At 38.0% G+C, this 24,161-nt stretch overlaps 1 protein-coding gene across 1 annotated transcript in view; it reads right to left on the bottom strand.

Annotated features, from left to right (window-relative positions):
* Window positions 1–10,787: 10,787 nt before the first annotated feature.
* The window catches only part of ARHGAP12 (Rho GTPase activating protein 12), a 222,388-nt gene continuing 209,014 nt past the window's right edge, over window positions 10,788–24,161 (bottom strand). The window contains 2 exon segments of the mRNA XM_030199157.1: window positions 10,788–12,746; window positions 22,554–22,656. Of these exon segments, the coding sequence (XP_030055017.1) occupies window positions 12,575–12,746; window positions 22,554–22,656 (275 nt within the window). The 3' untranslated portion in view covers window positions 10,788–12,574.

Raw genomic sequence — 24,161 nt, 5'->3', positions numbered from 1 at the left:
GTTACAATTACTTTGGATGGATTGTCTCTGATGGATAGAAGTGACAATATTCCCAGGTTTTAAGATAAGTGGTTCATTTCAACATGAAAAAAAGATTCTAATCAAGCAATGAATGAATGAATGAAGGTTCTCTGTTTGAATATTGCTTCAGTATATAGCCTTAAGAGGACTGCGAAGTGATCATACATACTTTTTCTTTACTTCCATTCAATACTCTCTGTGATATAATGCACTTATAGTCATATTGATATTTGAAGTAGATCATTAAAATACCCCTCCATCCGTTTTTTATTCACAAGATCCTTTTCTTCCTTATGTAGGGAGTTTTTTGTTACTTGTGGATGTTTTTTCGGAAAGGAGGAGGAGCCCATGATACAGGCCAATTCAGTGGAGTCCTAATTAATGGTTCCCTGGGCTATTGAGGCTAGTTTATAAAGTATATGATATATATCAGTATTGTGCAATTTTTCACAGAGTGTATAGCAAGAGTGCATTCATTAGTTTTTTGAATTAATTAACTATCAAAAGATAGCTTCAGTACATTCTTCTCAATGGCTTCAGATTTTTTAAGGATTATGTCAATTTACTTCTATGAACGCTAACTGTGCAAACATCGTTAATATTGATAGATACTTCATACAATGAGATATAGTATTGGTTGCCTTCAAATCTATTGATTAAGAAATAACACAATGATGCTACGTCAATCTGTCTGACTTTCAGATTGACGAACTGAGAACGGATGAGACGTAAGGTAAAGGTTTGATTATATAAAAAAATCTTTTATTACCATTCTGCTGGCACCGTAAGTGGATACTGATAATTCTAACTTCACTATCCACATTGCATACGATATGCAGTTCTCATAATACTTTTTATACATATGATACCTATGTGAATAATTAACGAATCCTTGCTATATATGAAAACCTTTTGAATGTGGACAATCTTTTTTATATAATTGAAGTATTTCAGAGCTGTCTGTTTTGCCTTTATATTGTATGTTCTGTTATGATATGGATTATGATCCTATTTGAGTTGCTGCATGCCCTCACATGAATTTAGTTCATATATGTGTATATATATTATCAAATTATTTTACATATGCATGTATGGTATATTTATTTATTCTCTTTATATTATTTGCCCTCATTCAGTTGGTCATTTATGTGTTCTTTTATGAATATTGATTATGGTTATGCTGCTCATTTTTATATATATGATATACTTTTTATATGTTTATTATATTATTTTTATTTTACTTTATTATTATTTATTGCTATGTTTGATAGCTATGTTCATTGATATGTATGTGTTTTATCAATAGACCCCTGAGGCAGGCATTGTATACACTGAAACACAGCCCGTGTCGGGTCATTTACTAATAAAGGACTCCTGTTGTCCCAGTCTTGAAGGCCCAGTTGTGCTTTTTTCTGTTTGCTATTTTGTGTATACTGTTTGACCCTCTCTGGTTGCCTTATGTATGTGATGAAATATACGTCTTCTTCATCCAGTGTTGTTAAAGCAATAGAGAAGCATTGGGAGTTGGCTACTACTATTCCTGCTTTGGCTGGATCATCCAGTTTTTAGTTGAGGCAACCAAGTAAGGAAAGAGACACTGAAGGTACAATGGCTGATCCAGGTCATTTTAAGTGTGGTGTGTGCACACTCTGTGATGTCATGTTAGAGACTTCTGTGTTTACTGATCCTGTAACAAATAAAAATTATGGTTTGAAGAATAGGACTTCATGTTAATCAGATCATGCAATATATTATTTGATCTGCTATTGTGAGAAAGTATATGTTGACCAGACAACACGTAAATTATCTACACGATTGATTAAGTTCAAGAGTTCAATACAAACACAGAGAGAGGGATTGCCTGTGGCAGCACATTGCTTATGTCTAAACCATTCTTTCTATAATTTGCAATGTGTAGTATTACAGTGGATAGCTCTATTGTGTAGAGGTGGAGATCAACGGAAGATATTATTAAGGCAAGAACAAAAGTAAATTTTCCGACTGCATTCGTTGGAACCTGTGGGTTTGAATTCTTGAATAGAATGGTGCCCTTTAATTTGAGCAAGTCCTTGATGTTTTAGTTGATGATTGGATGATGCCTGGGATGGTGTCCGATGTCATCCTCTAAAGAGGGTAGCCATTTTGAAATTTGTGAGAGCCATGCACCAGCAGCTGAATGTTTAGCGCTGTTAAGAGAAGTATGCTATGTTGCAATTGTGATATTTTATTATCGTGATCTAGAGCCTGATCGTTTTTTATTTTATGATAGCCCCAGTTTTGTGGACCCTGAAGCATCAGAGTGAAATGCTGGCCATCGTTGGTCCTGGGGGAACTCATGTGGATGCGAAGCTGGCTTGCAAGAAGTCCAATGAGATAAGTGTAACATTTACTAAGATATGCTTTAGTTACTGCACTATCTAATTTTTGACACTTTGGGTGATGTTTTTTTTTAAACTTTATATGACATGGAAAGTTTTTGTTGATGATGAAGAGCAGATCAGAATGATCTCTTCAGCTCTACAGGTTGTTTTTGGCTTGGGAGTCTTCGAGTCTTTTCCTTCTTAAACAGTTTTGTTGCTGTCATAGAGATTTGTTCTCTTTAGTTTTTGAGTGGAACACATTGATATTAAAATAAAATTATTTTTTATGTTACCACAATGTGGCAAAGTCTAATTCCACAGTATTATAGAGTTCTTGTGACTGGCAGCACTACCTTGCTGCAATCTGGGGAAGAGAATTACAAAACACATTTCTTGCTAGACAACCGAAGATTTTTGCCCAGACAAATACAAACGTAAGGCACCTTCTTGCTAAGGAATCTCTTTGCTTTAGTTTGCTCTTTTCCAGCCTGGCAGGGAGCTCCATGTCTAACATTTTCTCCTTCAGAGTTTACAAGAGAAATGAATCTTGCTCTCCAAATAGAACTCTAATTGACCTCACTTGGGTCTACTAGTGTTACATTGCTCTGCAGGCTGTCGCTACAGAAGATTTTAACCTTATCCTGCACGTTCCATGTTCAGTATCTGTCCACTCCTGGACTACTAAATATTAAATATACAAACTAGAAAAAAGTGGCAATCATTATCCCATATATCATTTCCAAGTACTGTGCAGTGGAAACTGTTATGTTGCATTTTCATAATCTATATCTGCTCTTGATCGCACATACTCAGTATTTTATTATGCAGAAATGTCGTTTTTGTTTCAATGTGTAAACGCTTCTGTGATGAAAACCAAACAAGAATTCAAATGAGTTATTGAATTTGGCTATATAAGAGTTAGTAACTGAACATCACTTTTTTCTGTTGCATGCTTTTCTCCTGTACAGCATGATTTCACTATACCAAATAATAAATCCAGTATGGAATTTGAATATAAACTCGGATGTGATATTTTTAACAGTAGTTGCCATGAACTGTGTATCATATTTTAAGCATGAAGGCCACCATACCAATAAAATATCAGACCCAGGTCCTGAAAATACTTGTGTAGTTGACATCAGTAGCTAAGATTTTGGTTCTTCTATCACAGTCTTCCAAATACTTTTATGTTAATTGTTCTGTCCAAAATTTTCATTTTGGAATTTTCTTTACCTTGAACAAAATTTCCTACTAAATCCTGAATTTGTATTTTTCTTGTTCAGTCCACAAAACAGAAAATTGCAGAATGCTGTTTTAGTATCAACACACCACTAGAACAGGCGATATTGCAAATGGGTGAAAACATTTACAGTCAATAATAGGGGGCAGAGCTATAGGCAAGAACCAGGACTGGAGCTGTCAGGCTGTACATGTGCTTATTAGCAGTGGAGGGGAGCCTGGTGGAACATCTCAACCTCTGTCTCCTGTCCCTTGGCAGTGAACTCCAAATTATAGCTTTTAGTGGATGACATCACAGAGGCTAGGGCTCTAGTCGAGGACTTATTATGTCATGTGGCCGAGGCTGTAATTCAGTGCTTGCTGCCAGGGGAGAGAACAGTTCAGCTGTGTATGTGCAGGAGACATAGTACATAAGTACATAAGTATTGCCATACTGGGACAGACCAAAGGTCCATCGAGCCCAGCATCCTGTTTCCAACAGTGGCCAATCCAGGTCACAAATACCCGGCAAGATCCCAAAAATGTACAAAACATTTTACACTGCTTACCCCAGAAATAGAGAAGATGAGATGTTCTACCAGGCCACCATTCCTGCTTGCTAGTTCTGGTCCTGGTTCTCACCATGACCTGCACCTCCTGTGATGTAATCCAACAGTCATGAGCCTACAGTTTGAAGACAGGATGATCTTGAACGGACAAACCAAAGGGTTGCCCCTTTTAGAGGAAGTAGGTGGTTTTGGTTTTCTTTTTTGGGACGGGATGGGATAGTTTGTGGGTTTTCTGATGCCTTGCATGAGGAAGAATGGGGAAGGGATACACATGTATATATTATTAGAGGTAGCCACATTTTGCTCGTATGTTGTAGGTTGTCCTGAGTCATTATTTGGAGGAGAGTGACAAAAGCCTTAAAATGTAATTGAACAGTGTTGGCACAGAGTCACAGGCCTGAAAAAATTAAAATTAGTCTATAAAACTAAGGGGGCCCTTTTACCAACTAACACACACTAAATGATAAGATACCCATAGGAATATAACGGGTGTCTTATCATTTAGCATGTGCTAATTGTTAGCATGCCTTAAAGGACCCCTAAAGTTTGCTGTCACCCCCCCCCCCCCCCCACACACACACCCCAATGCTTATTTCCTTTCTTTGTAAGCCATACATAAAAGTTGCAGTAGTCTAAATGAAGAACTTAGAAACACAACCTTGGTTTCTCAAATGATTTTCTTTATCAAATTACTTTCAATTTTACAAGCTACTTGTCCCTGTCAGTTCCCTTAACCTAAGGGGCATAATCAAGAAATTAGCTTTAAAGATATGAAACGCAAACCAGTGAGTGGAGGGGATGTTTCAAGCTGTGACCTTTTCTAAGGAAGTGATGGAGAAATTAACTAATGTGGACTCTAATATTGATATATTTTGATAAACGTTAGTTGTAGAAACACAGTCTACCTCTCTGCAAGCTACTTCTGTCTCAGCTATTAAGGGCTCTCATAATATTCATTTAAAGTTAGAAATGATAGAAAATGTTTTATAAAGGCACACTAGCGATTCCAGCATGGCAAATGCAACAAAGACCATAGGAATTGAACGGGCTTCGTCGCATGTGCTACATCAGAATCACTAGTGCAGCTTTGTAAAAGAAGCCCAGAGTAAGGAATCTGCGTTTCCTGAAATTTCCTTGAATATATTTGTTATCTTCTGAGATTTTGCTTAGGAAGTATTTAAAGGAGATTGTTGGTTTAGCTACAGCTGATGTTATACCAGTTTCTAATTGCTATTATTTATCGGATAAAAGTAAGACTAAGTTGTATCATCATGGTGTTAAATCAATTAGTTTCCACAGAAATAGATTTTACTGCCTTTTGGTAACTTTTAGCAGTGAATAGAAGTTCCTGATTTTGAAACATTATTTTCAGAAAAAAAGATACTTTTTTTGTGGTGCAAAGATTTTATGTTTTTCTTGATGTTTCTAGAACAACTCAACTTTGATGTAAAGCTTTTTTTAGCTTTTAAATTTATAGTATTGGCCCTAGGGTCTTTTTTTCCTGAAATACCCTTGTGTTTGCTTACTTTTCAAAGTAAAGATTATATTTTTTGGGAATTCATTACAGATTCATTACAATTGGAGCAATTTCTTGAAGGTCATGTCAAATGATGTCTTAGACTAGTGGAGTAAATGCTTTATAGCAACGCCATGATGTAATATAGGTTTCTTTTTTGTTATTGTAATTTCCTTTTTCCTTGATGTGGGCTAGATGGTTATGATGGAAATTACTATTTCTTTAATATTTCAATTACACCATTCATATTCTTTCTGTATATGAGCTGTGTACATTGTAGAAAATTTAAATGAAAAAAAGGTCAGATCATTTTCTTATTAAACTCTCTCTTCTAGCGCTGATCAGTTCATAATTCGAATCGATTTGCCAATTCATTTTAGGTGAATCAATTTGAATTGATTTGTTGCAACAAAAAAAATCAGGATTCCCGATTCGTGACTTCCTCACCTCCCTCACCCAAGCCACTGCTTCCCTCAGCAGCAGTGGCAACAAAGGTAAACAACACAGGACCAGTTTCTGCCCCAGAACAGGCGAGACTTCCCTTTTACCAGCTGCGGTAAAAGGGGGCCCCAGCGTGACACCAGTGCGAGCCCCCTTTTGCCAGAGTTTGGTAAAAGGGGCTCTTAGTGTTATGGTACTTTCACATTGTTTCTCTTGTGTTTAGCCCTTACTTTTCTGGCTTTTGATTTGTATGAAAGTTATTTCACTCACATATGCTTTCTTGAAACTCCTAATAATCATCCTATGTCTACTCTAAACATATTAAAATCCTGGTAGACATCTCAATCTCTACTAATGTGAGATGTAAGGCACCCCCCCCCCCCCCCACCCCAAACATATACACACTCTGCAGTGCCAGAAAAACAAACATCTCTTCTATTATAGGCTTGTTTTTCTCATCTGTTGTATTTTCTTCAATCCTCTTCCTTGCTTCTTTTCTACAGCCTCTTCTTCTTTCCAGTTTGTTTCTTCTTTTGGCCTGTACCCCTTGTGTCCTTTCCCACTCTAGTTTTCTCCCCTTCCTTGCAGATTATTCATTGTCCCCTTCTTCTCTCTAAGCCTCTTCCCATGAGAATCTTTCCCCCCTTTTTTTTTCCTTTCTCCAGCTTCTCCCTCTCTCCCCCACCCTCATTTTATGCCTTTTAGTCTCTTCAGTCTTCCCCTTTCCTTCCTCTGGCCATTTTCTTCCTTTCTTTTATTTTATTTATATATTTGTATTTTGCTCACACCTTTTTCAGTAGTAGCTCAAGGTGAGTTACGTTCAGGTACACCGGGTATTTCTCTGTCCCTGGAGGGCTCACAATCTAAGTTTGTACCTGAGGCAATGGAGGGTTAAGTGACTTGCCCAAGATCACAAGGAGTAGCAGCAGGATTTGAACTGGCCACCTCTAACATAGTAACATAGTAGATGATGGCAGAAAAAGACCTTCACGGTCCACCCAGTCTACCCAACAAGATAAACTCACATGTCATTTTTTGTGTATACCTTACATTGATTTGTACCTGTCTTTTTCAGGGCACAGACCTTATAAGTCTGCCCAGCACTATCCCCACCTCCCACCGCCGGCTAAGCTTCTGGGGATCCCTTCCTTCTGAGGATTCCTTTATGTTTATCCCACGCATGTTTGAATTCCATTACCGTTTTCCTCTCCACCACCTCCCGCGGGAGGGCATTCCAAGCATCCACCACTCTCCGTGAAAAAATACTTCCTGACATTTTTCTTGAGTCTGCCCCCCTTCAAACCGGCCACCTCTAGATATCAAGACTGGTGCTCTAATCACTAGGCCACTCCTCCACTTTTAGCTTTTTTTATTACATTTATTCTACAAGCCGGCTCCTTCTTTATTATGGCTTGGTGTCACATCGCTGCCCTGGGCCACAGCAGCATCTCTCTTTCTCTTCTGCAGGCTGGCTGTCACTGCAATAATGCAGTAGAAAGTTTTTTAATCAGCGCTGACTCTGCACATGCAGATAAGTAGTCACTATCTACATTTTTCTCACTTTGATTGGGTTGTTCAAGACTTTGGTAGCATTTCAACTTTAGACAGTGCTGAAATTTTGTATTTTTATAAACTATTTTAAAGCACGTTTACACATGATTTTCAAATAAAGTACTACATTTTGTATTGTCATAGAACTCTCGGGTCTGGCTTGGCGATTGATATCATGCAGTAGGCTCAAAGGTCTGGAATAGCTGAGCGCTATAGGAAACCTAATAGCCTGGCCACTGTTTCATATCTGATGCCGCTGGTCCCCACCCCTATTTTTCTCACATCACTGTATCTTTTCTTTCTTAATATATATATATGACATTTGATTGAGGAACATCCGCATAGTTACCACAATTGATGACTATTTTCCCCTTCTTTATCCAAATGATAATCTTAAAGATAGCCTGGCAATGTAGGCCACAGCAGTAGCTCTCTCCACAATGAACAAGAGCGGTCTCAAACCATGTAGGGAAATTGTCTAAGGAATGACCAGCATGTTAGTTAACCAAAGTCTGGTAGGTTGAGGTTTACATGTGTACGGAAGCAAGAATCTACGAGAGCTTCTAGCACTGGAACAAACAAGGATGCTGTATTTATCACAAAAATAAAGAATATGATGTAGCACATGCTTACCACAAAATGCTTATGCTTGTCCATTCTGAACAAAATTGATAGTACACTATCTGCCTCCTCTGAGTGAAAGCCTCTCACTTGTAGCAAGGGCTGAAAGTCTCCTGGGATCTTCTACTCAATGACACTTCCTTCCGCTCGCTCTCTTTGCTGGAGGCTAGAGTTCTTCATCTGGCTGGTTTCTCAAAAACCACATTGTATAAGGTTTTGGCCAACAGCTAATTGTTGCTGTCTTTGCCCATCATTGGCTGCAGTCAGGTGAGATTAGGTGCAGTTCCTTGCTAGCACTTCAGGATTAGTCTAGCCCTGAAGAGACAGAGCGGCCTGACCTTACCTTGATCTCAGCATCTGCTCCTGTCATGCCAAGCTAGTACATATATGTGATGAGTGCAACTTATCACAGGCCTTCTTGGCTCTTGATGGTTGGAAAGCCCCTGTAATTGCACTTAATATTTAACTAACATCTTAAAAGCCTTAGCACAGACCAAGCTTTCCTATTACCAATGTAATGTATATATAGTCCACTCAAGCTGCATCATAACAATAGCAACAGCAGTTCTTTCTTGTCCTGCTCACAGTCTCATTAAGGCTGCTTGCATTTGGCAAGAGGGATTCTCAAAAGTTGTCTAATATTTTGATACTGCACCATTAGTTAGTCTTCTCTTAGATTCCTCAATTTATCATCAGTGTACTCAACCAGGTAAAACCTAAAATAATATTTTTAAAAATTAGTTCTAGAATACCTATTTTAAGTACTCAGGACTTCCTTTCTCTGCCACTCATTCCACATCTGGACTAGCTTACCATATACCTTTTAACTAAGACTAGTTCCATATATCTTATTCAACTGTATATATAATTTGCCTTCAATCTAGCCACTGTTTTGAATTGAGGGGTCCCGAGCCCCCCCCCCCCCCCCAAGAAGGCTGGAGTGACCTTAATCTGACTCCATCTCTAAATAGCATTAGTACTGGGGTAATCAGGGAGTTATGAAGTTCTAAAAGGAATTGCCACTGAGAGAGATGTTAGGTCTAAGGGACCCGCATTAGTCCGCCTCTCAGCACTGGCAAGGAATAGATACCAGCCTTATGACAAACTGGATTTAGGCTACAGGTTATACAATGCAGCGAATGATAGCCTGATACAGCAAAAGCATTTATACTTACAGCCTTTCATCATTAAGTGAAGCCCACAAATCATCATTTGGAATGAGGAGTTTATTTACCAAGGTATAAGTCAAATAAGTGATTGACAACAGGCACGTACAATCAATTAATTATAGGAATATAATAAGCTGCAAACAGGTGTTAATTATTTGCTAATCTTTTATAATTTCTTTTACCAATTAGAGGTTTTACAAGGGAAAGCAATTAGGTAATTTGTCAATTCTGCTGGACACATTGGTTTCCCTTGGAGAGAGAGTGCCAACCCTTCTCTCTCTAGCTTAAACCAGGAAAAACCCTGATTTTTATAGGTGCCCTCAGGATATGGATAATATGACAGTAGATATACCTGATTGGATCTATGCTAATGTCATGGTTGTCACTGATTGGCTCATGCTAATGAGTAGCTTCTATCTTGCTAACATGGTTTTGTCTTTAGCTCACTTGACCACAAATCTTAAGCAAGACCCTGCTCACAGGAAAGTCTCCCTCCTCTCTTGGACAGCTAGTTCCCTATTTTCTCTGCACCTGGCATGACTCACTCATTTCTCAACTTGTTTTTCTAACTTACATTAGAGAAAATTCCACTTTGCAACAGATACGGGCTTCCATTTTGTGCTGAAATCCTCCATTTTGTTTCCATATCTATTGACCTAACTTTTAGGCCTCAATCCAGGCTACAAACTAGGCCATACTTTTCCAGTAAGCTCCCAGTTATGTCAGCCATCAGATTTCTGACTCAGTCAAGGTCTGTAATAGCCTGAGCTCTATGACTGGGCCCTCCACCATTCCAGTGGGGGGGGGGGGGGGGGGGGGGGGGTCTCTGGCTGTACCATAATTATACACCATCCATTTATTTCTCCCAATGCCATTGTCCTACCCCCTCTTGTCTGTTGATGCCTGAACTGGACTTGTCACCACCCCCACTCCCTGGTTGCCTATTAAGGTGTATGATTTGTATTGTGCTGACATAATTAGCATCATATCCATATTATAGGAATGTCCTATGTTGCCTATTATGGTATATCATTTGTATTCTGCTGAAATTTATATCAATTATATGAATATTCTACTTGTTTTAGTAAGTACACTTATGATACTGTACCATGTCATTACTACTACAAAGATTTAATTTGCTTATGCTGAAATGTACCCGATTGTATTTTATCTTTCCATTTGGTTGTTTAATTTTGTTGATAATGTCCAGTCATCCCCGTTGTATACCACTTTGGATGAATCTCCATAAAGGTGGCTAATAAATCCAAATACAGCATCAACAAGAAGTATGATGAATACAAATATGGAATGAAGCAAACCCTGAATGTCAGTTTTCTTTATTCAGATTAGACATAACAAAATATGTCAAAATACAGCAGTTAGTCAAGAAAAATACATTTACAAAAATCTTCAGCAGATAATGCTCCCTGTAACAAAATCTTCCAAAACTATTTTATTGTACAGTTTACATTATTAATGTAAAAAGAAATGCTTAAAGTTTGAATTTTGTTTCCTGGAAGTTATCAACCAGTTCATACAATGTTTATCCATCACCTATACAGTATTTGTTAGAACGTTATGCAGCCTTGACATCTATTTTACCTAATGTTCTATACAAATTAAATAAACAGAAAGGTTCCTCATGTTGCCATAAAGCATTTAACACAAGTCTTTCAGTATTTTCCAGTACCACACTCCTCATCTGCAAATGAAAATATAAAAGTGCACACAGTTAGTTCTCCCAAATAAAAACCTGTTTATCTAGGAAACCCATTACCAATGGAAGGGTTTCCTGTTGCTGGTCTATCCATGATTAGAAATGTGTGAGTGTAAGATACTATAGAGACTATACAACTATTTATTAGACTATTTACATGAGCAAAATGTTACCATCACAGGATCATACAAAGAATTTACATAAAATTAGAGAAGGTCAGCACAGGATTCATTCTGTATTGACTATATTTTGGTACAGCTTGGCTGGTAATTCAAGAAATACCCTGCATAACTGAGATATATGCTTGATAACACTCCAGTACATCAAATACCTTACGATACTCCTGTCAGTTCATTGTTAGAAAAGAATACTTGTATGCACTTCTGGCAAAGCAGCAGGGTCATATACTTTAAAGGTTTGTTATAATAAAATTAAATCATCATCTAACCCTCTGGCTCCCCTGTTGTTCTGAATCAGTAGAAAAAAAAATACTAGCATGTTTTGAGCATTCCACTTATATAGAAAAGGTTTTTTTTTCAATTTTTCCAGTTTGTAGCCATACCTCTCTCCACCTGATAGAATGTTACTTCCTATTGGCTAAATAGGGGCTGTTATAAAGCTATTGGAAAGAAAACAGGACAGCAGGGCTGAGATATTGTAAAGATAAACTGATATTAAAAATAAAAATTGAAGAAAAAAAGATTCTTCTGGGGTGTTGAAGAAAGGCATCAAACTTTAGATGCAGAGATGCTGCTGCTTTAAGAAACTAAAGAAACCCAAAAACAACGATGTGCAATAAAGGTAAAATACTAATCCTCTACCAAGGAACTAGTTTTTGATTACTGTAAACCAAACTGACCACTCTCGAAACTAGTTTTAAACTGTCACTGCATGCAGAAACCCTGCACAGTTTACACACAATTAGACCTGTGTCAAGAAACAAGACCAGGACACAAAATCTTGAATTTCACATAAAAAATACCCCCAAAGCATACTTGACAAAAATTTGTTCTCCCAAATAAGCAAATTTCAAAAGATAAAAGCTTTTATTCATAGCATAAGATTAAGAGATAGCTTTAATTGTTTTTACGCCAAGAAATCCAGTGTTTTTACTAGATTTGCAGTATTGTGGCATGTCAGTCCAAACTGCATTTTGAAATAATCAAAAAATGCAATAAAATAAACTTATGAAGAAACCATATCAAGAATTGCTACTAAAACAAAAGTCCAACAGTTCTTTTTTGCAAAACCAAAAAAAAGTACAAAATTCACTGCGCTGATGCTTGGTCCACAAATGTCAGTTGCACATTTCCAGTTGTGTAGGGAAATAATTGTCTTCCAAGGGAGTAAAGTGGCCACAACCTTAACACAGGCTTTTTCTTTCAGAAAATTTAAGATCCAAAAATGGCAGAAAATTCCAGTAGAATTAATTCCACAATCTGATTCTGGTATACTGTGTGAACTATGTTACCAGTCTCTTTTTCTGGTCTCAGTAGAGTGGGCCCAAAAACTATTGCTAAACTCTGAACATTCATTCTGTTCTTTTCTCCAACTTCAACAACCCTGGAAAGGAGAGAGAAAGGAAAATAAAGATTAAATTAAGACATTTGGTCACATTTTCTTTAGAAAACAGAATAAAAATGCGTGTGAACTTTTATAATTATAAACACTCTGAAACGGAATGCCATGATTAGAAAGAAAAGACTACATGACTGTAGTAAAACTCCACATGCTGTATAGCCAAGATCTCTGTATCACTATTATAAAATATTAAGGCATTTTTGTACCTTAACCTGAAATTTATAAATGCAAACAAATAAATCTTGGCTGTTCAGGAAAATAATTTTATCATGCTTTCTGATGGGTGGAGGGCATTCAGGGTCTCTTATCAAGCCACGCTAGTGGATTCTGGTGTCATAATGCTGACAATGCCCATTTATTTTGAACGGGATCTGTTGGCATTGCTATGCGGAAACCACTAGTGCAGCATGATAAAAGAGGCCCTTAGTTTCTCCAAATATCTAATACCTAAATGAGGTGCCATAATTTTGCTTACTAAACACACACTTCAATCACATAGGGGTCCCTTTTAGTAAAGCTTAACTTGCACTAATGGAATAAGCGCATGCTAATACTAAAAAGCCCACAGGTATAAAATGTGCTTCTTAGCATGCTACGCTTTAGTAAAAGGGCCCCATAGTTTTCTTGTATTTCCTTGAACTGCTCAATCAACCACAGATCGGTATAGTCCGTCCCTGCTGAACTGCCCGCAGAAACATTGTTTTCTATAACAGTAAACTTTCCAGCTGGTCAAATATGCACTGTAGTACTGTGAAGTGTTTGGTAAATTACAGTTATGGTAGATTATGTGTCAAATGCAGAAACTGAATCAGCATGCCATTCCATATTTCCAGTACATGGAATGATCCTGAAATATATATGCACTAACTAGGAGAAACAATTTTAGTCTTAAGCAAGAGCTTTATATATTCTGAATGGAGTGTGGCCCGGCTCTCTTTTATTGAAGCCAAGCAAATACTAGTTTCAGTTTAGACAGTATTCCACTTTAGGATGTTAAAGATGGCATTCTGAGGAAAAACAAACCCATTTCAACCAGAACTAAATTTCCCTCAAGTATTTCTGTTGTGGCACAAACATTTAGGGATGTGTTCCTAAAAATGAAGAAAAAGAATTCCAGTTTCAAGAATGACCCACAAAAAAACAAACAAAAAAAGAAATTGCTTGAGACAATTTAAGAGTCTCTTCAATAGAATGGGATACCGGAACTTTGTTTTCCAAATTAAAACACCGAAATACAAAGAAATGTGTGCACAAGTCTTCACTTTATTTTACTTTTAAATTCCATTACCTACGTCATTTTAACCATTTATGGTGTTTATGAAAAACTGTTTTAACACTTTTACAGCAGAACGTTTTTTTCAATATTATTTTTCCCAAGGTCAAATAGAATATCATAGTTATTACAAGTGAGCATCATCATCTGACAGACAGTGAACTGAGCATATGCAGGATTTTCTGCATTGGCACTGCTGTGCAAGGTCACCTCAGTTCCAGGGTTTTTTTTTTGTAGAGCCCACTGAATGTGAGCTTTTGTCTCAGTCTTTTTATGAGTAACTTAAAAATTAATTTTTGTGTTGGGTCCCCACAAATTTGTGATTCCTCCTCTTAGCAATCCTTTAGTTTCCTTGCTTTTTTTGCATGGTCATGGCCTGCACCAACACCGGAGTACTGAGAGTAGCATCAGACAAGAATATCTGCCATTGAGTCATCTGATTTTATTGATGGCTATTTTAGTTCTAACCTCCCAGAAATTGAATCTCTCCAATAGCTTGAAGAATCAGGAAAATGTCAAACACCAACACCCGTGATTTACACCTACTGTGACTTGGGCCCAAACACAACAAGCCTTGCTGTGTCACCTGTCAAAATATAACACCCAGGGGTCTTCATGACTGTCAAGAATACATGGAGAAACCTTTCTGTTCAAATTCAACCTAAGTTCATCAGGATCAATGGCAATGACCTCCAGGAACCATGTAATTGCAACATCAAGGAGGAAGGAAAAACACCTAAGACGGGTGAGGGAGTAACAATCCAACAAATTCAAGTCAATTTGATGTGTTTCCAATAAATATCCTTGGTTGTTTTCTACATCGTCATCCCTGTGGTTTTTAGAAGTGCCTTCCCTACTCTAGTTTTCGACTGACTGATCAACAGCAAGGAAACATTAGCACCCTTTTTTGTACTGAGAACACTATGCTACATGTTGGAAGCACTATTATTTAGTCTTTTTGATACAGCGCCTCAATTCTAAGAATGATCAGAGCATTAAATTCTGTTCTATGGACTCCTGAGGAAAGCAATTATGCAAAAACATGACTTGTGATGAGTCTCACTTGTAAACTTCTACAATAAAGAACTGTTCAATTTGAATCTACTATTCATCTCCTGGTGTTTCCCACTCGACATTGCTACTATCTGTGAATTGTGGGACTCTCTTTTTTAAGTACAACATCAATATCATTAAAGTCCAACCTGATACATGTGAAGGACTTCCCTGCACTGTTATTGGCATCAAGGAACTCAAATGTCAAGCAAAGATGAGAAAACATCAACAGTGACCCTCACAAAGCTGAATGCAGAGGTCTGAGGCAGCTGCCATCTCATCTCCTATGCTTCCACACAGAAAGAATGGTTCATCCATGAATAAACCTGGGGGACTGCAACAGCTTTCAAGGGATTAGAGTCCAGCCACAGATACACCCACACTGACACAACAGGATGTCACTTCTCTCACACTCCATGCATCGCTGGCAATGTCAATATTCAGTGAGGCCTTGGATAGATGGTTTGGAACGACCATCTAACAAGGATTACTGCACAGGCACTGGCTGCAATGACACACTGAGATCATAAAATCTTATCTTTTCCTTTCTAAAGAATTTTGTCTGGATTATTTTAATTCACTCTTGATAATGATTTCTACAACTGCAAGCCACTGATTGCAGTTACCCTGAAATACAGATGCAGGTATCTAAGGCCAAGTTATGTTTTATTTATAATACTAGTAAAAAAGGCCAGTTTCTTAACGCAATGAAACGGGCGATAGCAATGTAATGAGTTCCTGCCATTAATGTTTCCACGGTTGTATTCTGAATATAATTGTTGTTTACATGTGTAAGATTTCTTTATATACAATATTTTTTGTGTAAACTGTGTTACAATGTGGTAAAAGTTTTCCTTGTTCAGGCCCTTCAATCAGTTTAACAATCACATCAGAAGAGCTCCTTACTCGTGAGAATGCAACATACAGTTGCCCATGTGAGAGACTGTGTGTTTTACAGACAGTGTAAGAGAGAGATACACAGAGTGACTGAGTGTGTGTGTGTGTGTGTGTGTGTGTGTGATGTGTGTGAGTGACAAAGTGATTAAATGTTTGTCTTCCCTTCTGTGCACTTGCCTCCACTGATGTTCGTACCTCCCTGTATATGATTGTTGGAGATTCAATCCACTCCACTTCCCTCCTCCAAGTTCCGTTCTGTCTGATTGGTTCTTCGTTGACAGTGAGAGCCAATGAAACATTAAACTACAGACTTACAAACCCTATAGTGCCACGGAGTCAGCTTCAGAACGTTGGAGGTGCTTTTTATTATATAGGATACGTATGTTTGTTTCTAATTCAATTTTATTCATTTTCATATATTTTATGTATTTATTCATTACACATTTTCTCTACTTGCTGTGATTCCTCTGCTTTTCTGTATTTCAGTAGTTGCAGGTATGATCACTCTCAAGGTACTGATGAACATACTGTACAGTAGTAACATAGTAGATAATGGCAGATAAAGACCAGTACAGTCCATCCAGTCTGCCCATCAAGATAAACTCATAGCATAAGGTATGATGCGATACTACATATGTATACTTGATCTTGATTTGTCCTTGTCATTTTCAGGGCACAGACCGTAGAAGTCTGCCTGGCACTACTGAAGTTGTCATTGAAGCCCACTCCACCCTATCCAAATCTCTCCAGCCACAATCACGGCATAGACCATAGAAGTCTGCCCAGCACTGGCCTTGTTCTCCAACTACTGAAGCTGAATCTGTTAGCCATGATCAAAGCACAGACTGTAGGAGTCTGCTCGGCACTGGCTTTGCTTCTCAGTTACAGCCGTTGCCATCTAATCACCAACATGCTTCTCAATTACTGGTGTTGCCATCTAATCACCTGTAAGCTTGTTTGGTTCCATGCCTTCCATAAAGTATTCCTTTGTGTTTATCCCATGCATTTTTGAATTCTGTTACTCTTTTTTCATCTCCACCACCTCCCACAGGAGGGCATTCAAGGCATCTACCACCCCCTCCGTGAAAAATAACTTCCTAATGTTATTTCTGAGTAGTGCCCCCTGCAATCTAAATTCATGTCCTCTAGTTCTACCACCTTACTGTCTCTGGAAAAGATTTGTTTGTATATTAATACCTTTCAGATATCTGAATGTCTGTATCATATCATCCCACCTCTTCTTTCCCCCATGTGTATACCTTCAGGCCATCAAGTCTCTCCTCATAAGTCTCGTGGTGCAAACCCCATACCATTTTGTCATACTTTTCTGAACTGCTTCAAGTCTTTTTCATCCTTAACAGACACAAACATCTGCAGTAGCCACTATGACATCCATCTCCAGTAGGAGAAAAAGCTTGGCACTTATCTACATTGGAGCCTTGGCCACAAAAGATGGGGGATCCTCAAAGAGGCCTTTTCTGCTAACCAGGTATATGTTTAGTAGTCTTCTCCAACAGAGCCTTTTTCTGAAATGGACTCTGAGTAGTGCTGAGGACACAATTATGGATCTGAGGACTGTTCGGATCAGGAGGAATCAATAGGTCTCCCCTTGAACCCTCTCCTCCACAGGAAGCGGACTCTATCAGAGGATGTCTAACCAATTTTGCCAAGGAGAAGGTGTGATAAAAAACAGTGGGTTTTGTAAGCCTGTAAACTATATTATTTCTTGATATATATTTCTCTAGTTTGGCCAGCAGGTGGTGCATGTTTTATGTTTAAAGCTGTTACAAAGAAATGACTGTTCCTTCTTTAGTTTAACACAAAGAGGAAGTAACCTGCAGTAATGTGGCTAGCTACTTTTAAAAAATGTTGTTCTGGGCTCTGATTGGCCCAGGAGCTCAAATTCAGTCTGGAAATAATGATTTTTATCCAGTCTCAGTTTGGAAGTAGAGAGAGAGAAAGATCTCTTTACTGAGACCCTGTAAGCAATTATATTCTGTAACCCAAGAGCAGCTATACTTCTTGTACTTCCCAGGCACTATCCAGGTAGTGATAAAATGTTTAGATAGCTTTATAATTGATCCTTATTCAGTTACCTATTATTTGCCTGTTATTTTCCATCTGTTTTTATAGTTCACTGTTTATATTTTTTATGACAATAATTTTTTTAGTTTATTGACTCTGCGTCTCTGGACTGACTAAGAATCCCGGTGATGTGTGTGTTGGGTCTGTGAGTGCTTTCTAGGAACTGTGGTACCACTGGGAGTGTGGTCCCAGTAACCTAGAAATCACTGGGGATAACTTGAGAGCAGGAGACTCACCCAGAGGTAGTTGGGACCCAGTCGGTGGGAGGAGGGTGCTAGTGTAGAGCACATGCCCAGGTGCAGGTGGACCTGAGCTGTGCTGGGGATAGACCCTCTAAGTGGCCGCAGGGTTAGCCCCAGGTGAGTGGCTAGGTGTTTCGTGGCAGAAGGCAGAGATCATCCATTTGTTGGAAATGGACATCCCCAATTTCTCAAGCTTCCTGCCCCACCCCTCTAAGCAACCTGTCAACAAGAAAGTTGACTAATCAGGGCTTTTCAATTCTCTCCCAGGGGCAAACCTAGCCACTTGGGTTTCAGGATTACCACAATGAGACAGATATATATCTGAGATCCACTGTATGTAGATCTCATGCATATTCATTATGGCACTCATGAAAACCCAATTGGTTAGGGGTACCTCTAGGAGAGGGCTTAGAAGCGCTGCCCTAAGATCTTCTTGTGAGGATGATCCTGCATAGTTTTTTCACTAGCTCATCATGAGCCAATAAATGTGAAACATTCTGGATGACCTTTAGGACATAGGAAAGGAGTGTAGGAAACAGACTGTCAAACTGACCTATATTGTTTACGAGATGTCATTTGTTCTGTTGAACCCAACTCTATTCTTCACAGGGTGCATTTTAATGATTTTCAGGCTGCTTTGGTTAAAAAATGAAGCACATGACAAAAACAATCTATTCCTGTCAAAAACAAAGTTGTTTGCTAGCTGATCCCTTGGATTCTCTGTTTTCCACTTTTTTGTTAAAGACCAATGATATTCTGCTTGTTCATGCAGAAAGCAAAGCGGGCTTACCTGCAACAGGTGGTCTTTGTGGACAATAGGCTATAAATTCTCACAAAGCCCACCAAATTTTTTATCTGGCTTCTTCTAGTAATAACTTTACATGAAACTGAAGTAGACCTACACTAAAGCATTATTTCAGAAGTCCTACACATGATCAGTGCAGCGCTCAAATTAAAAAAAAAAGTTTTTGTTTACGTTTCTCCATCAGACAGTATCACTCAATTGTGAGGAATGATATCCTCTGTTCTCAGAGAACACCTAGTGAGTAAGGACTTGTATTTTCCATATTACATGTCTGCCATGCAGAGGTTCAGAAAAAAAAAAAAGCAATCAATGGGTTGTCAATTATTTTTAAAGTTAGCATTACCATTACAGTTTAAATATTTTAAACTGCAATTTAATTCTTTATTTGGATTTAGCTCACACTTGTTTCAGTAGTAGCTTAAGGTGAGTTATATTCAGGAGCAACCACATAGCAGGGATGTTGGAGAAACAAAGCAAACCAGAGGTACTCAACAATTTATTGTATCAATAGAGTCAAGACTCGACATGGGCCATGTTTCGGCTGTGAGGCCTGCTTCAGGAGTCTATATACTGTAAAAACAAAAAATTAGCAACATTCTGACTCATGCAAGGCTCCATGTATTTCTATTTTTATGACTCATGCAAGGCTCCATATATTTATGTTTTTATGGAGAAGGCTTAAAGACTAGAAAACATTCCATACTTACGTACACATTGATAATTTTTCTATGTAGTAAAGTATACTTTCTTTACATATCTTTTTCAGATATATGTTGCCATGTTGTATGTGTTTGTTTTGGTTCATGGCATATACTTATTAATATAAACCTGATTTATATATATATATATAACCTTTTGTACAGGTTGTATTCAGACTGTCTTATGAGAGTGGGTATGTCTTTTTATTGTATCAGGTTTTTAACTTTTTGGGTCTTTTGCTCATATAAAAGTTTTCAAGTAGTTTATTATTTTTTTATTCTTGTGGTTATGTTTCAGTTTTACACAACTTTGATGGATTGCTGTACAGCTTTTAAATTTATTTTAACATAAGCTTGTCTACCACTTTTTAAAAATTGTTTTCTTAACATTAAGATTTTATTTTTTAACATTAGGCTTTTGTATTTGTGTATAGATATGTTGAAAGTTTATGTGCCGTTTCTAATCACATTTCAATTGTGACATTTTCGCTCTAGTTGCTTCATATGGTGTTTTTAATTTCACAATTGCTTTACTGTTCCATTTTTAAAGATTCATTTGATTTATGCTCAACATTGTATTTTTCTAACTTAATACTCAACAGTACAAGTTATATTATCTATTACTAAGTCCAAATATATTCTCAAAAAACGAGGAAAAAGACTTTAGAAGTTCAGCAACCTGCCTAATTATTAGTATGGGACTTTCAGCAGCACAAGCTTCCTCACAAGTCTTAAAAAACCTCCTTATATATTTTATTATTTTTAAAATTTTCTTGTACTTTTCTCATTTCATACCCATGTTCTGGTAGCAGATATGTTAACTGTTTCAAACTAAATAATAAGATTAGGACACATCTGGAAAAATGAGGATTCTACCAGTCCAGGTCCTCCCCATCCCCTCCCATTCACAAGGCCATACCGGAAATAAGGCTAATCTCAAACACTATCCAGTGATCCCCTAACACATCAAGTATCCTGTTACATGCTATATGTGACAAAAGATTAGCAGTGGAATTCCAAAATGGTGAGAAATTTTGTCCTATTCTGTGTGCTCTCAAGGCAGGGTGAGTGGGCATCACTCATCCCCCCGCCCCCCCCCCCCCCCACTAAGCCCATGGAGTGGCTTGGGGGTGGGAAATCCTGTATGTTTATATCCTTTGGGGGGGGGGGGAGGTGTTGGTTTTCAAGTGGGAGACTAATACATGATGGTCATTGGCCACCATATAAGATGAGGGCCTCTGTTGGGAGGGGGCATTCCTCCAGGTGGGATCCAGGGTGAGGGGGGGGGGGGGTGGGAAGAGATGCCTGAATAAAGTGGGTTGATGCTTGGAAGTGGAAACTAATCAGACCAGGGGCTTATTAAACTGCCCGGAGATACAAATATGCTGTACACCGCCTTGGGTGAATCTTTTCATAAAGGTGGTTCATAAATCCCAATAAATAAACATGTAGTTTTGCAGAACTGGCTGCCTTATATGTTATGTGCCACTACATATACCTATGGGCTGCTATTTTGCAAACTACATATTTAAGTGTTGGCACACACACATGTAAGACCTTGTGCTTTCCATGTACATTTAGTTTTCTAAAACTGGTCCTTCTCCACACATAGCTGTCAGTTGATACTACACATGTAGCATCTGCTCTTGCTGTCACCTATATGTGTATTCCTGGGAAACCTGCCTTTCTAAAAGGAGGGCTTGCAATCTGAAGTACTGGAGGGCTAAGTGGCTTTCCCAGTTCTTAGCCCATTGCTCTAACCCAGACCTTGGGACATACTAAGCCAGTCTGGTTTTCAAGATATCCAGAATGAATATCCTGAAAACCTGACGGCTGGGTGTGGACTGAGGACTTGGCTGAGAATTCCTCCTCTAACCACTAGGCTTCATCTGTACTCCACATCTTGGGGCGCTGCCCAGGCACTTGTTAAAGCCGATGGTACAGAAACAAGAAACAAAAAGAACGCAGAAGCCCTTACCCCCACCCCCAAGACTGAGGCACGTTGTTAGAATGAGAGAAGTGCTGTGCAAGCCTAGTGGATTAAGTCTCATGGAAAGCTATGGAAGAGGCTGACCAGCTGGCATGATGGGTGAACTGTTTGTCCTCAGAGGATGTATAACACTTTAGCACCCAAACCCAGCCTCTGGTGTTCAGGAAATTTCTAATGAATGAAAATGAGGAATCACTACATAAACTGGATTTAAAATTAGGCTTATGTCTACATATATAAAATTTACCTCATACATATGAATTATATACAAAATGTATTTGTATTTAGTTGTACCTGATACTGCTAAGCATTTTGCATTCCAAAAGAAAGGCATATTAATTGAAATACACATAATTATCTTTACTGTATCTGCTAACACTGCAAAACCAAACTGGCAGAAGGGGATGACGAGGATTAGACGTGAGAACCTAATTTGATCCACAGCTAGAAGGATATGTGTAAGAAGACAAGGGCTGTACATATTTTATGATAGGAAGGAGTAAGGTGAAAAGTCTCATAGAGAGAGTCTCAAAGTATAATGCAGATTTGTGCCAATCAAAACAACGAATGTTTAGACATCTCTTTGGGTCCTGTGAAAAAAATATCCTACTTTTCTGTTCAACCACAAAATCCAAGAAAATGAAATGACGAAAAAACACTAACTTCCTGTCAACTAGATTTAGTTTTAATAACTTTTGCTTCAGAAACCTAACATTATATTACATTATCATACATATGGTACTTACTTCTTGAGATGTCTGAAAAGTACCTGCATGGTTTCCTGGTTTGGCTTTGGCAACTGTTTAATTAAATCTTTGACAGCCTGAACACGCTGCCTAGGTTCTTGCTCTGAAACAAAATAACACATACCATGAAACTACAAAAATAGTTGTGTCAAATTAAGTCATATTCTATTTGGCAATAAACAGCACCATCATGTGGCCAAGTGATCTTACTGCAGAAATTTATTCAGTCAGTTACTGGCTAGATTCCTCAAAATATAAAACTCGCCATTTCTTAGTTCTGTTAATGCTCCTTCTATTTTAAATAGTATGTTTTATATATTTTTTTAATAAAAAAAAAAAAAAGATAAAGCCATTGTATTATGGATGCATCTCGTGTTTAACGTTTTTTTCTGATGCCAATTTATAGTTCAATTTACATTCATGTGAAGTCATGTGAGACTGGCATGCAGTTTGTATTAAGATCAGCACACTAGTGCCTTGATTTACTCAGATTAATAATGGTGGAAGTGGTTAAGTACGTGAAACTTTCAGAAACTTAAATGCACTATATATATTTTTAATACACTCATGCCTTTTCACTGATACCTCAAGCCATGTTACATTTAGGGGTATAGAACATATTTTCCTGTCTCTAGGGGGCTTATGGTCTACGTTTGCAACTGAGATCACAGAGGGGGTCTTTTACAAAGGAGTGCTAGTGTTTTTAGTGCACGCTAAACACTAGAGACACCCATATATTCCTATGGGTGTCTCTAGCCTTTGGCACATGCTAATTGTTAGTGCGCCTTAAAGGACCCCAGAGAGAGGCTTTGCTTAAAGTCACAAACCGCATATGTTTTATTTATTTAAAAGTTTTATATACCATTTTACTGATGACAACCATATGCTGGGGAAGCAGGATTTGAACCCTGGTCTCCCCATTTTTCAGACTGCTTTTCTAAACACTAGGTTACTCCACATCAGAATACAAAAAAAAAAAAAAAAAATCAAAAGAGGAAGTAATGATTTAATTGCCAGCTGAATGGCAAATTACTTACCAATACTGGCACAATGAATAGCTTATTTTAAAATGTCTATACATAATCATAATTTGTGGCCTTCTATAAATCTGTTAGAAAATATTTTTTATCCAGTTACTACTGATCAGGTCAATCATGCGTTACGCACATACGCAAATTCACACAGTCTGCTTGATATGTGCCCTACTTACCTCCTCAAGTCAGCTCCTGATTTATTCTTTCATCATTTGCACTTGAATCTTAACTTTGATGGTGTCTCAAGTATTCTTTCTCTCTGACAACAGCAATATTATTTTGACTCCTATACCTAAAAATACCCAAACTAGCCTGTTTAGTTTCCAACTATAGACCAGTAGCCTCAATTCCTCTTCTTGTTATTTTGTAATGGAAGGACTTGTCATGCGCCAACTTATGGAATATCTCCAGCTTCATGCCATTTTGCATAGTTCACAATCTGGTTTTAGGCCCTCTTACAGTACAGAAACTGTGCTTACCACCCTCAACTAACTTTAGGAGCGATTTAAGTTTTGGCAGCAAAATATTGATACTTCAATTTGACCTAACCAGTGCCTTTGATACTGTTGATCAT

Source organism: Microcaecilia unicolor, chromosome 1 (genome assembly GCF_901765095.1).
Source record: "Microcaecilia unicolor chromosome 1, aMicUni1.1, whole genome shotgun sequence".
NCBI lineage: Eukaryota > Metazoa > Chordata > Amphibia > Gymnophiona > Siphonopidae > Microcaecilia > Microcaecilia unicolor.
This window is presented reverse-complemented; position numbering and strand designations above follow the sequence as displayed.